The 14,657-nt window shown below is 39.0% G+C and overlaps 1 protein-coding gene across 5 annotated transcripts in view; it reads right to left on the bottom strand.

The window, feature by feature from the left end:
- CCDC85A (coiled-coil domain containing 85A) overlaps positions 1-14,657 on the bottom strand; it is a 161,598-nt gene that overhangs the window by 35,169 nt on the left and 111,772 nt on the right. For 3 of the 5 annotated variants that reach the window (XM_067565179.1, XM_067565180.1, XM_067565181.1), the window contains exon 3: positions 4,817-4,893. The exons of the other annotated variants lie outside the window; for them this stretch is intronic. In XM_067565179.1, the coding sequence (XP_067421280.1) occupies positions 4,817-4,893 (77 nt within the window). The remainder of the gene's footprint in view (positions 1-4,816; positions 4,894-14,657) is intronic. 5 annotated transcript variants of the gene reach the window in all.

The raw sequence follows: 14,657 nt of genomic DNA, 5'->3' as shown, positions 1-14,657 counted from the left end.
GTATAAAAAGGTTTTTAAAAAATTATACCCTGTGATGGGGTTCACCGAGCTCTTACGCCCCCTGCTGGAGACCTCATGGTCCTATCACACTCTGTCCCAGAAATGCCCTGTGGAGAAGTCCTCCAAGCTCCCCAGAGCAGCTGCAGGGGAAGCAGCCAATCAGAGAGGCTGCAGGGAGCAGCCAATCAGGGCCCAGAAGGGCCATATAAAAGGAGCTGCAGTACTTGAGCCACTCAGTTGCTGCCTGGAGCTGGAGGTGTAAATCAGTGTTCCTGTTTGGCTGAAAGACTGTAGTACAATGGACAGAGCAGTTGGTGGCAGGGACCAGAGGAGCAACAAGGAACTCTTGGCTAGCTGCTGGGCCTGAATACAAGACTTCAGCTCTACAATAAAAGTGAAACATTCATGAAGGTGCTGGGGCCCTGGAGAAGTGGCCCAGGGAGCTGTAGCAGCATAGTGAAGAGTTAAAGGAGACACATGGCTACTATTCATAGGGTCCCTGGGTTGGGGCCCAGAGTAGCAGGCAGGCCTGGCATCCCACTCAACCATCAGCCAGAAACAGAAGCTTTAATCCCAGAGAGGGGAGTTGAACTAACCTCAACTCCAAAGAGGGTCAGGTATTGGACTTTGGAAAGGGAACTGAACTGCTTAGTGGCCCAGCTGGAGAGCTGGGGCCTGAAAGGCCCAGAGAAGGTAAAGATATTGGCTCCAGGGAGAAAGCCCTGGGGGGAACAGCTCGATACCAGAGCAGGGACTGTGTAAAGACTGAGAGGCATTGCAATAGGCCTCTGTTGGACTGTTTACCCCAGAAGGGGTCTCCTTTGTTTGTGGTTCACATGGACTATGTGTGACTCAGTCGGAGGGCTGAGTCACTGAAACTGCCTGAGAAACCACCAATGGGCATCACCACAGACAGAGAGGTGCAGCTGCACACCCAGCCAGGGGTGCTCAAGAGAGGCAAATGCTACCCTGTTACATACCCCAACATTATCATAGTGACTAAGACAAATTCCTTGCACTGAAGAGCTCAAAATTAAAGATAGACAAGACAAACAAAAACAGGGCATGAAATAAAATTTCAGATAAAAGGGTGCAGAGATATTATTCTTCATGGCCAGTGCCTGTTAAGGCTTAACTTGGAGTTCTAAACATGCCCTGAATATATAGGAGAAATTAATCACTGTACAGACTAAGTTGCTTAAAAGTACATACATCCTGGATACACTATTCCAGTAATATTCTATCTAACCATGAATCTCCAGAAAAGAAGTCTGACATTACTAATTCCTCAGTCTGCTTTCTTTCTGATCCACAAAATTGTCATAAATACTTTGTGCTTGAGTTGTGCAAAACAGCCATGGGTCAAACCATAGCTATCTTAAAGAGTCTTGTTATATGCCAGATCTTTTTTGGTTCAAATTACAGCACCCGCAAACATCTATCACCAAACTGTCTCTCTATATACACCACTAACAAGCACTGTTACATATTTTTGTATCTGAGACGTACTGGTATTAACCGAGAATATACTGTTTCCTCATGCCCAATCAATGTAGTTTGGCATCCACTATAGGAAGACCCAGATGCATGCTGTAAATCTTGGAAAGCATCTGCTTTCTTGCCTAAAACTCAATTCGTGGCCACATGTTGAATGTGCTTGGATTATATCTTCTTGTTTATCATCTGAAAACAAATGCATGTTAATTACTGCCCCCACTAACAATGCAAATTTACAGCCTGTCTGTAGCTTCTCATAGCATACTAGTAAGTTTAAGACTTATCAACCAGCACTTGAGCAACTGTTTTGAGATTTTTACAGTTTCAAATGAATAGTTATTTGTATACCATTTCTATTACTTGATCAGACTGACATATTGACTCATTGTAGCTACCATTTTTTCCCTATCCATTGTAATCTCTTGGCATGGTGCAGCAAACTAGAGCTCAGAATTCAATTTGAACAGTGAAGATGTCGTCACTTGAAGCACTTTTCTTTGCAGATGTGCCTACCACTAAATATTAATAAAACCTTATAAGTGGGGGAGGGATGGGGTTGAAATAAAAATTAATATGTCAGAAAAAGACAAGAAAAGCAAAGGAAAATGGGAGCTAACTATTAGGTTGCCAGGGGTTTTGTCCTCTATGCAGGGTATAAATGGTCACACCACTACATGAGTTGGTATGAGTAATGCATATCTACAAGGGGAGGAATAGGACAGGGGAGCAAAGGACTTAACGAGGAAGATAGGAGGAGTAGCAGAAGAAGAAAGGTGAAAAGGCAGGAAAAATTAAGCATAGTAAGTAGCATTGATCATACTCATTCAGGGATAGAATAGCTACTTATAAGTGTATCGATAACAATTCACCTCTCTCTCACTCTTCTAATATGTAGAGTCCTGGAGATTTAAAATCCCACTTGTTCTGCAGGGTGAGTTCCACTGAATAACAAGGGGAGGGAGATTTGTTGGTTTCTGGTTTTATTTTTTTACAAAACGACATTCCCTTCCTGCATCACAGATGGAGTTTTCATACCTGTACCAGAAAAATAACTTCATTTGATGTTGTACACTTACAGTGGAATTGTTCAAAGCACTCAGTCAGCCTAATCCTCATAAAACTCCAATTAGCTTCATAAGGAAGAGAGTTAGATCAATGCAGAGAGGGCTTTTGAAAATCCCATCCTATGTCTTTCTACTTCTGTTTCAACCTGACACATGTCTATGTTATAGTTACCATGTTTCCCATAATGACAACAAACCCAGATAACAGAACAAGGTTAGCCACTATTGCCCTTTTTAAACTTAGTAACTTTGAAGGTAGAAAAACGGGTCAGATAGAATGTTGTCCTGAACAAGATTCTTTCACCAACTCACCTGAAAGTCCCAGAAAATCCTTTATAGAAAATGCTGGCCTGGTCCCTACTGTCTCATATAAATGAAACAAATATTCAGAACGGGCTAGCTGTTGTCTATGCTTCCTTCCTGTACCGAAGGCAATAAAATTCCTAGGATGAGTAAACATGCTGGGAAAGGCCAACTCATTCTCATCATTTCTAATGGTAAAGTATCCACAGGTTTTTGGTTGGCTTCTAGTACCAATAAACCAAGCCAAGATATAAGGCAAGATACAGACTTTGTTGCCTACTTAATTATTCCCCTTGTATTTCCCTCAGCTCACCTTCCCCCAACACACACCTACACAAAACCACACCACTGCCCCCATTATAGATTTTTAAGCAATATTTTTAGAACTGACTAGTGATTTTGGATACCTAACATGAGACTTTAACAGGCCTTGATTTTCAGATGCTGGGTGTCCTGCACTTTCTGAACAAATCAGTTCCCTTTAACAATGTCTCAGATGTGCACCCCAAAATGGAGACAAACAAAACTACTAGTAACCAGAAAAATCTTGGCCCTGAACTGTTTTCTGAATGATCCGTCTCCATCTCCTACTACTGCTGCTCCACATCTAAGACAAATCACAGATTGTGTTTTTAGATCAATCATTTTCATTTGCCTTGAACATCTGACTTGGCAAAACAATATTACTCTGCATCACAGAGTACCTTTCATCTCAAAGGATCCGCAAATGTTAGTTTATACATGATTAATACCTGTCAGGGGTAAATGAGGGTTAATATTACATGCCTATTTTTCAGATGAATAAACTAAGGTACAGAGAAGTTAAATCACTTGCTGAAGGTCACAAAACAAGTCAGTGGCAGAACAAGGAATAGAACCAAGAACACCACTTTAATTATTAGACAAAACCTTTGCTTTAGCGAGGACATCACCAAATTTGATCCTGAGCAGTCCTTGTAACTAATGCATTTGTCTCTTTACATTATATAAATGACTAAATCAGAGTCTGTGGACACTGCTGCCCCTTCCCTTCACCAATATCTTGGATTTTACATACATGTTAGCATTCTGAATCAGTACAATGAACTCTCAGTACACTACCTCCATTTAAACTAGGATTACATCGGTTTTCCTTTTAATGGACAAGATATTTCATTTTGAAAATTTACTGATTTCCCCAGTATTTATTTTTAAATTAAATATAATAGTAAGATACATTAGTCAGTAAATTAACATACATTGGAAGATTGCAAATATTATTAATTCATTGCTAATAAATAAAAAGTTAAAATAAAAAAAAAAAGCATGTACCAAGGAGAGCTTTTAACTGCACCATGACTTGATGGGTTTTTTTTTTAATTTAATGTAAATCTCCCCATTAGGCACCTAATACATTTTCCCCAAAAAAGCATTACAAGAACCAATTTATTATTTAAATTGCTTGACAAATTTCCATTTTTAAATCAAAGTAATTTTTTTAGTTGACTGCACAATAGCATTTGAAACTTGCTACATTTTACCAACTAACATATGAACAGCCAAACCAAAGGTTTATATTTTATAGATACAAAGAGAGAAATTCACTCTTAAGATGAAACCAGGAATGCCAGTGGTCTGCTGTTTGTAATTTTAAACTTATTAATTGTTAATTATAACGTAAGTTCAGCACCCAGTGAGTTTCTTGCAAGGTATCAACTTGTAAAGGAGGAAAAAAGTGCTGAAATATTGCCATGATCTCAAATATACCAGTAGAAATGTGCCACTATAATCTGCAATGAGACATGAAAATAAAGATGCTAGAGTCTTTGATTACTGTAATGACAGCCTTTGATCTCTGTGAGAGTTCAATTACATCAGTGCCCAACTGCAGAAAACACTGATCTTAAACACCAAGAGACGAATGTTACTATCTGGCTACCAGCTACTGTTCCTATCAACACAAAGTCACCCACCTGGGGTAGCATGCGATTTTCCTCCTCCAGCTGTCTTACTCTTGCCTCCAGCTGCCTAACATAGGACAAGGTTGAGTCTAAAATTAAAAAGAAAAAACTCACATTATACACACAGGTCTGCTTTTGTGCACTAGCAACAGAGCCTGTATTGGACAGGAGATTTCTGATTTGGTGTAATCACAGCAGGTACCTCCTCTTAAAAGTACCTTAAAACAAACATTTAGTTCTGTTTCTCTCTAAGATAATACAGTTAGTGCTGATACTATAAGTAGTTTAAAACTTTAAGACATAGCAGAATCAGCCAATTCCTTGTTGATTTTGAGTCTAAACTACTGTACTTTAAATGACACTTGACAATTGCTTCTCTACAACATAAGAGCCCTGAAGAAAGGCAATGCAGATCAATTTCTGCTAACCCCTATTTGTACAGGCGTAAATACCTGCCCTTTCCTGGTTACTATGCAGCCAGTTCGCCGTCCAATCTAGTATTCAGTAGCTAAAATAATCTAAAATCAAGATCTAACCTATAAGTAATATTTATTATTCAATTAATTTTAAAATTAAATTAAATTACATGGAAGGACAGTTAAATATAGTCAACAGGTCAATAGTATGAAAACTAAAGCCCACTGATAAAATTTAAAATATGGAGAATAAATATATCTATATCTAAAATATATCTAAAATCCACAGGATACACGAAATGAATGTTCGGGTTCACTGTTTATCGCTAAAAAGAGCCAACATATCCACTAGTGATGGATGAATCTCTGAAGATTCCCAAAGTTTGGTTTAGATAAGCACTAAAGTTGCAAAGCTTGTCCAAAACTAACACAGCCTTTCAGAGGATCTCCCATCTCATGGCCCTCCTTCCTCCCCTATAATCCATCCCTGGTGGTAGCAGTACTCTGCAACAACCTCACTCCAGTATCTTCCCCACTCTATGGGCAGTTATTCTGGGAAGTAATTCACAGTCCATCCTTCCCTCCCAACAACACTCTTCTTGGGGAAAGACTATGTACTTCTCCTCCTACAGTACCATCGTCTCAAGAGGTTGAGCTGCAGGCCTCTACCTGCAAGAGGAAGCTTCTGAACTCAGTGCTGCTGCTTTTGAACATCATGCTCTTGGCAACCCAGCTTGTACAATTGTCTGTTGAATTCACTTTTACTCTAGATGATTTTGCTTCCACCATTTTTTACTGTACCACCTTCTAGCATCACATACTTATATTTGTAAAAAAGATATGCACCTCTTATTTATTCCTTGCTTTACACTTTATAACTTAAGGAACAGATCCATAACTGGTATAAACTTATATAGTTCTATTGAAGTCACTGTTGATTTACACTAGAGCTGAGCATTTGCTGCACAATCTCCTAGTTTTTGAACCGTTCCATAGTATGCAAGGTTTATTTAGTCTCCTTATCAATCCCATTAATACTAACATTAGATCAGATACCAAGGGCCTGCTCCAGTAAATGCTCATTTAAATGATACCAAAAAATACACAGTGTGAAATTTTATCCCCACTGAAGTCAGTGGCAAACTCCCAATGACTTCCATGGAGCAGGATTTCACCCACTCTATATTCACTGCAGCACAGTCAAAGGCATTACGAGAACTGTAACATTGACCAGATCTTCTATGTTCGTGTTGTTTCCCAGACCAGCATATTGCAAAATGCTACAATAGATCTGTCAAGGAGTGAGCCACAACCCCTTACCGCCCTGCCAGGGCACTCCACACCACCCTCGGGCTCTTTCAATTACCAGACGTGGATTGGCTCAGGAACATGCACCTCCTTCCTGGGGTCTGATTTATTCCGTTCTCTAGACTGGATTAAAAAAAAACAATGAGAGTTCTGTAGCACTTTAAAGACTACCAAATTTAATTTCAGTAGGCATAAGCTTTCGTGGGCTTCAGCCCACTTCTTCAGATGCAGTGGGTAGAAATAATACAACAAATACAGGCAACATATATAGGAGGCAACATATACATATCCAAGGGCATTGACAATAATGGGGTAGGTGGATTACTTACTCTATTTGTTGCCCTGAGTCTCCCTGCTCTGGGTCCCTAGAAGAGACCTGGTCAGCAATTTGTCCAAGTTCATCAGCTCTCACCCCACTTCCTGGAGCTGGTCTTGTGTTTCATTCACTATGGCAGGCACCCTCCAGCTCAACTCCTTGGGGCTGGGTTATAATTTAGCCAGCTGTAGGACCTTAACTATCTTCTCCCTCTGCTGGCCCCTTTATCCTCAAGTAACCTATAGGCTAGGAGGATCCAGCGGGCAGTCTTCTCCTGATGATGTCTTCTCGCTGCTCACCTCGGGCCCTGCAGGAGCTTTTTTATTCCCTACAGCAGTGACTTTCAAACTTGTTTCCATTTGCAGACCCCTAAATATTCAAATGAGGTGTAGACCCCTTCAGAAATCTTAAGCATACAGGTTGAAAACCTCTGCCCTACAGTGTCTGCAGGTATCTGACCTGCTATGAGAAAGGAGGCAGCATTTATCCTGAATCTCTTCTCCTAGCTTATTCCCAGTTGTTTGGGGGTGGAGACAGAGGAGCCTTGCTACCCTCTCTAAAAGGCTCTTGGCCCCAGATTCTTAAAGATGTAGTGAGAGCATTTCCTCTCGATCACTTTCTCTCTGTCCACATCTCCCTTAGGTGCTTATAATAGACCTTTCAAACCATTAAAAGGCCATGCCACATGTCGAGGTGGGCTGACCACTAGTCACTAAACCACTACTACTGCCTTTAAGAGGCAAATTACCCATCACAATATCAGACTATTGTTTTGAAAGACAAATTGATAATCATTGAACAAACAAGATGATTTTCAGTTGATGTAATTAGTAAAGCCATTTGTGTTTTATGCTTCTCTAAGTAGATTAATTTATTATCCATGTAGCTCTTAGGATTTCAAATGCATGGCAAAAGCCTTCCATTTACTGTAAAACAAATCTTAATCTTTAGTTGCATGGCTGCTTACATGTAGCATATTAACTCCAAACAAATCTAATCTGAGCTCTGTCATCTTAAAACAACTAATAAATAATGGGAAAATATTTGTATTAATACCAGTAAAAGCTCTATTGTCATGTTCTGAGTATCAGCATAAAACTGTCAGTTATGTTACGGCCAGATAAGGACTTGGATAAGACCAAACAACTTGTTGCTCGAGATCTAAACAGGATTTGGACCCAGAGACCGGATACTGGATTAGATGGACCACTGGTCAGATCCAATGTGGGAATTCCTAGCTTCATGTTTGGCCATATTACTTCTGGTTCTCCCATGGTCCAATTTTCTGTTTTTAGTTAGTTGTTCTATGAAAGCAGCAAATCTTGAACCAATTACATTTTACTTCATTAAATATGAACCCTGTCAAATAATAAATGTGTACTTTAAAATGATAGTACTGTTCATTAAAGCCACCAGCACAGAAATTAGAGATGGAAAAGGCCTGGTAGGTCATATTCTTTCAAAGCCCATGAAGAGACAGGATTGTTTCCTTGGTGTATTACAGGGTATGCCCACACTGCAATAAAACACCTGCCGCTGGCCCATATCAGCTGACTCAGGCTCATAGGGCTCAGGCTGTGGGGCTATACAATTGCAGTATGTGTCTGGGCTATTTTAATTTTATAGCCCTGCAGCCCTAGTTCTGCGAGCCTGAGTCAGCTGACACAGGCCAGCCAGAGGTGTTTTACTGCCATGTAGACACATCCTGACAATCTCCTATCAGTCTGTAAGTATGCTCAGATGTACTTGATCTGCTCAGTAAAGATGAGAATCCTTGTAGTTTCACCACACAGTTTCTTTTTATATCAGCTCCATGTGCTGTTAACATAGCTGGAAGTGTAGTCATTGTGCCTCACTCCATTCTGGGAATAAAACTAAAATTCTTGTCTAGATTATCTCTATAATAATAGTGTTGTATTTGTTGTAATTTATCTTCCTCAAAACTTAATACCATGTTTTAATAGAAATTCTGAGATAATCTGCCCTCCCTCTTATCAGTTAGTCTAACATGTTATTAGAGGACTTCAGTATTTATGTAGCTGATAGTTTTTCTCTTATGACATCAGAATTCTTGAAGCTCCTAGATATTTTTGGTTTGCGTCAAACTCTTAGAGCCTGTTGTTATTCCCACATGTATATTCTTGACTTGTTTTTATCACACAAAATATCCATTTTCAGTGTGTCTGCTCTCCATCACATACTTTTGTAATGTTCTTTAAACTAGATTTCCTCATCTATTTTAGATTGGTTATGGATGTCACATTAAATTCTATTTTCTTAAGGTAGCTTCCCTTTGTTCTGTTTTCTTCCACTAGGGCTTTCTCATACTATGAATATCACAGGCCCTGATTCAATGTCAACTGAAGTCAAGAGTAAGTTTTCCATTGACTTCAATAGACCTTTAGTGAGTGGCCCAACTGACTAATACTCTGCAACTTAGACAAAAAAAAAATAAAAAAGCTTTTTTTTTTTTAATTCAACCATTAGGTCTCTGGTTTTTGGTTCTTAAGGTGTTGAGTTTGAATAGTGATGACAACAGTTGTGTCTGTATATATGTGATCATTGTTCATTACACAGCTCCTTTTTGAATGGAGTTTTTTATTTCATACAATAAAAGAGCTAGTTAATAGCTCCTTTACTGATGTTTAGCTCTCTTAAATTGGGAGGAACCTAGTAATATGACTGACTAGAAAGTGGAAAAAATTTATGAAAAATGTTAAAATCTTTTTTTGGTTTTCATCGATTTTCTGATCAGCTCTACTTGGTAATCAATCATAACTTACATGGAGTATGCCAGAATCTATATAGGCCCTGTTACATTCTGATGAATGTGGTGACCATACTTTAAAATATAATGACAAATTCTGTAGTGGTATAAAATGGGTAAATTACATTGACGTTAGTGGAGCCATCTATTTACATCAGCAAATAATTTAGCCCATTGTATGCCAAGATACATAGGTAGATGTTGAATTTGGTTCAATTAAAATATTTTCAGAAGGTTTAAACAACAGGAAGGGCCTTTAAGCTGTTGGCTGTAGTCTTGGAAAAGTTATTAGAAAAACGTGAAGGGTATATGAAATCTTGCTTTCACTGTACTGCTTTTGGCAGGAACATAAGATTTGCAGTATCAGATCAGACCAGGTCATTTAAGTCTATCTCCTGGCAATGACAACTAACTAATATCTCACTGGATGAAAGATGAGAATCTGCACGTAGCCAACTATGCATTGTTACAGAATGTAGTACAAGGAAATTTTTTCCCTAAACTTTACAGTGACCAAGTAACAGCTCAAAGCATGATTGATTACTCCAACATTAACAGTCATAACTAGAAATGTTATTATCCAGCCCATTGTAAAATCTAGCTACTGTATTTGAATATATTGTCAACTTCCTGTTCTTATTTACACCAATATAAATTCCATGTAGTCCACTGATATCATTGAAGTTACTCTGTATTTGCACTGGTGTAACTGAGCAGAAGCTAGCCCTATTAGAGTTGCATCCCTACCATGACATTTTTAAGTCCTAGACAGCTTCTTGTTAAAGTAGAGTGAAATTCCCCTGTAACCCAACAATATTAAGGCTAGCACCATCATACAGATAGAAAAGAGGTTTGCCTAAGGGAGAATTGTGTTAAGCTCAGCGAAATGATTAGCAACTGTTTATTGTGAAAGTGACTGGTAAGATATGTTTTCTAGAATACCTATGGCAGCAAAACCCTTAGAATAGGGTTTGTATCACTCAGATTGTTGCTTTTCTGACACGAATAATTATTTGTTTTAAATATTGCTGCAGCAAAACTGAGCTCTCTTCTCATCTGTGATTATTGGTCCACAATTACTCAGTTTTTTCCTGTAACTAAAAACACAACTTTTGTTATTGGTGGTGGTTTTGGGGTTATTTTTTACCCTCAATTCACTAAGCTCAACTTCATGGATACTGCTCTGATTATTTCAAAATTAAGTCTTAGTGCACGTAAGAGCTATAACTTTTAAAACTAGAACGTATCCTTCACATTATTCTTTTGATCGAAACGGTTATTTTCATTTCTCAGTCAACAGGTGCTATTTCTCCTGCTTTCAACACACATGGGATCCAGACATGTAAGCAATTCTATGTCTCTCTAATTAGACATTTTTATCCAGATTCCTTACACAACTAGTGTTTTCTCAGTTGCAGCTTTTTGCAAATACTCTCTATTTGTTGCAGTCAGAGGTTTGTATTTTTTCATAGCCTTGACTCTGCTACAGTCAAGGCTTGAATGGTTTATTGATGGAGTCTGACTGGGGTTGTCCGAGTGTTTGGATTTGTCTGAACTTAAAGTGCTACTCTGATGCTGTAGCTGACATCCATTTGAATTGGGGCTGCATTGACTAGGGCTAGAGTGCGTTAGTTTTGCTCTTACTCAACTTGATGGCATAATTCTGTTTCAGCAGCAGACTTTTGTTTGACTCCTGCTGATGGCACTTAAGAAGTCCCTCTAAGATTTGTTCTAAGCCACACTATTATTCACTATTTAGATGTTGCCTTTGAGACAGGTTATTAAAAATACAGGCTTGGGTTTCTACTTTCTGTTGAGGATAAGCAGATTTATATTTCATTTAAGAACAATATTGATTCTACTGTCTCAGTGTAGGAGGTTTATTTGTTGCACATAAAACTTTGGCTGCAACAAAATTTCCTCCAGATGAATTCAGCTCTAACAAAAGCTCTGCTTTTGGACCCCTCTCATAGCTCTTGACAAAAGCCTCTACTATAAAAGAGCATCTCAATGGCTAGGAAATCATCAGTGGATCTAAGACAAGATATAATATGTGATAGTCTTGATTCCAACTTCTCCTCTAAAGCTATATGTAAGATTTCTTTTTAACAGCTGCATCACAAAGCCACTATGAGAGCCTGCTGTAACACTCACACCTTTGATTCAGGCTTTTTGTTGACTAACGAGTTTGACAGTCCTGGTGCTTTTCTCACTGGGTTACCTGATATCCTTTTAGCTCAGCTTCCGTCTGCATAAAATGCGTCTGCCACGTTATTGACAAAAACTGAGAAAAATCGAACCCATTATGCCATTGCTAAAGTCTTTTCACTAGTTGCAGGTTTGTTCCAGAATTGATTTTGTGTGCTTCAGGATTGTTAGAGGTCTCACTGGCCTTTCTTATTTAACTTATACCAATATGCTCTCCTTTGCTCTTTTGCAATGCTTCCCTACCTCAAGATGCATCCCATTGCACTTTGAATGCAGCAAGGAAGGCCTGGTATTCAGAATGGGCTTGATCCAAAGCGCATTGAACTCAAGGGAAAGACTGGAATCAAGGACAGCAGAACTGTGCTTGGCATACCGTGATTGAGGGACTCCCCCTCAACTAAACTTCACTTAGTCATGGCTGCCAAAGCCCAGTGGAGTTGAGAGAGGGTGGGGACACATACTTGAACCTAGAGGTGTGGATTAGCTGAAATCACTGATAACCAGGTCTATGCATTTCATAAGTGTTTCTGATGCAAGAGACTGCCCCCAGTGTGCATTAATAGTGAAGCTCTCCCACTAACAGCTAAAATCACGGAGAGCTGAAATCACTGGGAGCTGTGTTAACTGGTGGGACCTCAAGACATCTTGGAGCGGGCGGTTGGCGGAATGGGCAAGGTGCCTTCTTCCCCTTCCTCCCCTAACCAGGGTAGGAGGTGAACTGTAAAGCTGCACCTCTGAACTCTGGGCCTGCACTAACCAAAGACAACAACTGTGAGTGGGGTGCTGTGAAGGGAGGGGCACATTAAAGAAACTTCTGGATTTAAGAATTACCTCAGGCAAAAGGAAACTGCCCAACATACTCAGGGATGGGTGCTTTGCTCCTGGTTTTACACTTATGAATCCTGCTTGCGGCATTTTCCCAAGTTAATGCCGGGATACTTTCCCCCTTTTATTAAAAGTTTCTTTTCTACACTCAGTCTCTGTGCTTGCAAGAAGGGAAGTATTGCTTCTGGAGGCACCCAGGTAATTGTAATTGTCCCAGGTTACTGGGCAGATGCTCAAGCTGGGTTGATGTTGTACTGTTGAAAAGGAACCCCTAGATATTGATCTCAGCCCGTGTTATTGCAAACTCCAAATGGCAGAAGGGTTACAGTAAATTATCTTATTTGACAATGGAAGTGCTTGTTCACTGAATCTGCAGGGATGTTCCTTCTGTGACACTTTAAATCCTTATCTCAGTTATGGAAACATAGATCATTAGTAGTAAAAAGAAAAGTTATTCTGCTTTATGGCCAGAGCTATAAACATTTCCAAGAGCATCTTACTAGCTGCATTAAAAACATTGCCAGTACACAATTTTGTATTGGAATAATGAATCAGACCTCCTAAAGAGGAGTAAAATTAATTCTGTATTTCAGATTTGTGCTTCATTTCACCCAAAGCTTTGAGTTACAAAAGCTGAGTTCACTGAAGGAGCTCAAAGCATCTGCTTTGGTTAAAGTTGCACACTGTTGTTCAGACTCTCTCCGGCTTTTTTACTTTTTTGGATTTAATTTTTTCCAAGTTTGTTCTTAGTCCCAGAAAAGCTTTTTAGAACATTGAGCAAGAACCATTTAGCCATATTAGCAAATGAGTGGAATAAACAAATACTTTGACCATTATAAAAAATTTTAAATTTTAAAAAAATTGGATCTAGTACTTCAGCATTTTGAGGTAGGAACTTAAAGTTTACCATGGATGTAATTCCATTGCTCACAGGCCTGGTTTTTGGTGATCTGGTGTTAAATTTAACTAAATTATTTTATTAGTGTTGCACATGTCCACTGATTTTAATCATATGAAAATAGGAAATCTTCTGGCATATAAAAATTCAAACACTGGGGTTTTGACATATAAAATGTAATACACTGGTATCTGTGACAGAGGATCAAGTAGTAGTGATGAATTATACTAATTTTTTTTAATACCCTACCAGGACTTCAGTCAAAGCCCACTGAAGTCAATGGGCCTGATTCCAGTGCTTAATTTGTAATGAAATCGGTGCTGGGGCTCAAGCAATATTTTTTACTTTCATAACTGACATGGCAAGTCCAGAGGTACCAAGGCTATGAACTGCCAAGCCTAGAGGCCTACCAAGCCCTGGTACAAATTAGGCATTGCCTGATTCTCATTTATACTAAGGTCCCTTGACATCACTATGGTAGTGCCGGAAGAGTACAGAGGAAACTTAATGCAAATAAGAATCAGGCCCAAAAAGACTTTCCATTGACTTCAACATACTTTGGATGAGACTCTGAATGAATTAACAGAGATCTCTATATACAGACAGTCCAAAGCGTAAAAGGTTGTTGGATTTGATTCTCATTTACACAAGGCCCCTTTACATTGCACTGGCAGTATATTCGAGCTCCCTTATCTGTATAAAGAGTCTGATCTAATGCTCATTAAAGCCACCGGAAAAAGCCAAGGTGCAAGAGGAGGATAGTGGCTGAAAAGCAGTTCATGCAGTTTAGTTTAACAAATAAAGTGACAAACACTGTATCAAAAAAGGGAGAAATGATTAAATCCTAAAAGGGTCACAAGCTACAGAACACTGTTAAGAGAAAGAATTAGTGTGTGGTTGTGAAATGAAACTTAAAACCAGTATTTCAGGCCTGACCTACACACCATTTTGTACCAGTATAACTATTTCAGTTGGGGGGAGGTGATTTTATTTTTAATTGACCAAAACATTTATACTTGTTCAAGCTCTAGAGTGAACACAGGTATACCAGTATAAAAGTGCTCATACAAATACAGGTTATTTCCCTTCTCATACAGGAATAAGCTATACTGATA

This window comes from Emydura macquarii, unplaced genomic scaffold (assembly GCF_026122565.2).
Source record: "Emydura macquarii macquarii isolate MOO-44397 ecotype Brisbane River unplaced genomic scaffold, CSIRO-AGI_Emac_v2 contig_2676, whole genome shotgun sequence".
Lineage (NCBI taxonomy): Eukaryota > Metazoa > Chordata > Testudines > Chelidae > Emydura > Emydura macquarii.
The sequence above is the reverse complement of the archived record's forward strand: the minus strand, read 5'-3'. Positions and strand labels throughout refer to the sequence as shown.